A 3848-nucleotide genomic window follows, 5' to 3' on the forward strand; every position below is an offset into this window, starting at 1 on the left:
GTCAAAAATTCCTGTAGTTTAGGCAAAAAGGCACATTGTGAAGGCTTTTCACCAGGAGGTACAGGGGTTCACAGTGACCCCAATGGCCTCTCTTCCCTCCCTGCTTGTTGTAACTCGAGTGGAAGAGGACACAGGAACCAGGTAGCACTCCTGCAGTGCTTTTTGTCTCATGCCCTCCTGGTATACACCAGGGCCAAGGTCAGCTTCAGTGTCATCGCTATTTTACACATGGGGGAAACCAAGGCACAGCAAAGCAGTACAATTAGCTAAGAGCTTCTTGTGAATAACTGGCAGAGTAGGACATAAAACTGGACGTAGATGTAGAACGTTGTCTTCTTCAAAATGACAGTGCAAACCCACCTGGGATCATCTTGCCCCCTTGCAACCACAATGTTATGATGGTAGTCACAAGTCTCTAGAGGTTTCTTTCTTAGTGGGAGAGTCACAGGACCAACACAAAAAGTTGGGCCTTCACTAGTCTAAACAGAGATTAATTAGAGCCCTAATTACCAGCCCTTTAGGGGCAAAAGTCATTGCTGGGATATATCCCCCCACTGTATCTTCTAGCCACAGGAGGGATATAACAGCCAGTCGGACACTAGAAAAAGCTACAAGCAGGCTCTGGCTTTGGGTAGGCTTCGTACCTTCCTTGTTCAGGTTATGTGGTCCCATAAATCAGCTGTTTTCCGACTGGGAAATGCTGTTGTGTCACCAGGAGGTGGTAAAGTCAGCGAAGGGGCTTCTTCGGTGGCAGAGATGTTTGACAACCCAGGTCATCAAGACCACTTCTCTCCCTGCCTTGACCATTCATCAGGATGCTTGAGGCTGGTAACTGATCAGAGCTGCCCCCTTTCACATCTGCTAACTCCAGAGCAGGGCAAAACACACCCCTCCCAGTGCTTCACCCCAGAAACCTGCATCTCCAGCTTCTTCCAGGAAGCTGGATCTCCTGGCAGCTGGCAGGAGAGCATCAACACGCAGTGAGTTGGGCCCGCTTATCACAGTATGAGGCAGCGTCAGGTGGGGAGCGAGTCACAGGGGGCCAGAAGGAAAGGCACACACAGAGCGCTCCTGTTACAAGGCACTGCTGTGAACCATATTCCTTCTTTGGAGCAGTCAGCTCCAGGAGGCCCTTAGCATCATAAATGGTGGCAGGAGGCAGATGAGTGCCCCTTGAAAATGTCTGGCCTGGCTCTGCTAGGTTTCCTCGTCCCAGAGACATAGCTGCTTCTGTGGCACGTAGTAATCGAAGGTGTAGCCCTTCTGGCAGCTGCGGATGCCGCATTTGTAAGAAGAAACTTTGCCCCCAGCATCACGACTCTTGCAGTACTTCAGCATGCATGGGTACCACTCGATGCTGAGCGAGTAGCTGCAAATGCAGGGTTTCCAGCGGTCTGCACACAGCTTGCAACGCTGCAGGTCAGGGAGATCGGATGTCTGCGGCAGGACCTCGAACATGGAGCCATCCACTCCTGCAGGAGAAACCAGAGGCACATTGCTCAGGGTGCTGCTGAAAGGCAAGACCAAAGGAGAGAGCCACCAAAGCAAGCGTTGTTCTCTCTGCACAGTCTCCAGGACAGCTGAGGAGAATGAGGTTAGAGTGCATTTCCAGGGGCTGTTTGGACACGAGTCTGAACAGGAGCTATGAGAGAAGAAAGTGCCCTGGGGAAAGTAAGCTAAAAGATACACAAAGTGTGTAAAGAACATATTTCTTTTGGGTGATGGACCAGGTGAAAGGTTACCGTGAAAATACCTGCCTAATCAGGTTCACTAGGAGAGCACCACCAAAAGAAGTCAGATTTGCTAACAAATAAGACTAGTGCAATGTGACGTGCAAGCAACACACACGCCTCCTCCACCATAAAGACAGTGAAAGAGAAGGCAAAATGATCTGTGCTGATCACCAGAAACCTAGTGGGAGAGATCACGGCAGAGGGCCAACTTGCTGACAGAAGCAGTTCCAACGAAGGAAACTTACCTTTCTCCAGCCAAAATTTGACATCTTCTTCTCGGGTGTAAATTGCTTCTTTGGCCTCTGCACAGACATTGTGGATGTGAGAGCTCAGCTGGGCCCCCTTGCTGAAGTTGACAGCTACATCCATGCTGAGATGTTCCAGGCCCCGCACCTCCTCAGCCTGCCGCACTGTCCTGGGATTTTTCTGCAGAGGATGAAATAACGAAAACTTGAATCCTGGTTGCAACAAATTGTTCCTTATAGCATATCGTGATTTCATGCCAACATAAGAAGATGCGCAAATGGATATTCCTCTGTAAATGCACCTGCATCCTATCTGGATGGAAGGCACTTAAACTTCTTGTTGATGCTGAAACTGGTGACAATTTATCACTGCTCTGATTTGCCTGTGATTGTTTCTCAATGCTTTGTCGTGATGAATCAGTCTCAAATCAGTACTTACTTCATTGGGCAATGTGGGGCAGGGATTTTCACGGTGATTGCTCTAGCCATCCACCTACCCTTTGATACAGACTAGGTTGAACTAAATCATGCCTCCTTCTAGTATATTAGTAGAACAGGGTCAATAATGTTGATGAACTTAGTTTAATACTGAGTCCCTCAAGCAGGAGGGGTGGTCAAAGATGGGTCTAATAGCTGAACGATCGGGCAGCTGCTTGGGAAGGGTGTCCAGACAGGTCAGCTCTACGAAACCCTGGATGGGCTGGAGGATGAAGCTGGCACCGAAGCCAGCTGCAGGGTGCCTCTTACCTGTCGCAGCTTTGCCATAGACTCACTGGGGATGATCTCGTTGCGGTGAAGCCGTGTGACGAAGCAGAGCGCTTGGAACTGGCTCTGACCCCTCTCCAGCTCCCCGAGGATTAAGGCACGGAAGATCTTCACCTCCTGACAAAGAGATAAATAGAGTGAGAGTCAGAGATCTTTGGCATCAGTGGGGGTGAACTGAGACATCAGGGTCAAAGAGAAAAGCTCCAGCCAAAAGAACAAAGTGAAAGGTCTCATACTTCTGCTACCTGAGCACTGGGGTGTAGTCCCAGGTTCAGTTCCACCCAAAAGCCTGCAGCATAATAAGTGGTGTCTGTAAAAAAGTAAGGGTTTTCGCAATCCCGCTGTGGCAAGGACAAATTGCTGCCAGGTCGCATCCCACATCCATGGCTTCCTCAAACAACAGCTGGGGGTTTCTGTCCTTTACCAAGAAGGAAGGCAAGCCTCCAAGGAGTCTCATTTTTTTTTATTAAACAAATATTACACAGCCATTATCTCCACACATTACCTAGGGAAAGCAGTCCCAAATTTCCTCTGCTGCCTTCCCTCACTTGCTTCTGAGCAACTGGTATCCTGGAGAACACATTACTCATTTCTGAACCCAACAGCACGTGGAACAGAAATGAAAGTCAAATTATTAAAGCCAGAAGGAACCCATTATGATCAGCTCCAGCTGACCTTCTTTTCTGCCCGGGTCAATAATTTTGGCATTTTATACAGAGAGCCTCTAACATGGACTCTAGTGCATCTCCAAAACCAGCTTGGAAATCAATCATAGTTACCTTCACATAGACTCAGAGAATACCTTGTTCAATAGCAAAACCTTCCTATATCTTGTTCCGGCATAAATCAACACTGATTTCTATGCAGGTATCAATTAATCTGTCTTCTGGCTTCAGGGGCATCTGTACACTCTGTGGGAATCTGCCATCTCCTGTCTTGGTATCAGATCATGCTACTACAAGGACTAAACAGATGGATCAGTGCCGCCGGCTCAGTATGGAGAGCAATTATTGCCTTTTGGCACCCACCCGCAGCCATTGCTCTTAATGCCCTCCACAGAGAACTGGACAGATATTGGTGGTTAGGGACCAGCAAGCAGAAGGTA

At 48.6% G+C, this 3848-nt stretch overlaps 1 protein-coding gene across 1 annotated transcript; it reads right to left on the minus strand.

Moving 5' to 3' along the window:
* Positions 1-997: 997 nt before the first annotated feature.
* Positions 998-2860, minus strand: OAF (OAF homolog (Drosophila); the record flags this gene model as incomplete). Its single annotated transcript, XM_009706164.1, has 3 exons — positions 998-1472; positions 1979-2159; positions 2726-2860. Coding segments are annotated over 3 exons (591 nt in total), but the record flags the coding sequence as incomplete, so codon positions are not given.
* Between the last annotated feature and the right edge of the window lie 988 nt (positions 2861-3848).

This window comes from Cariama cristata, unplaced genomic scaffold, assembly GCF_000690535.1.
Source record: "Cariama cristata isolate BGI_N322 unplaced genomic scaffold, ASM69053v1 scaffold21428, whole genome shotgun sequence".
In the NCBI taxonomy this organism is placed as follows: Eukaryota; Metazoa; Chordata; class Aves; order Cariamiformes; family Cariamidae; genus Cariama; species Cariama cristata.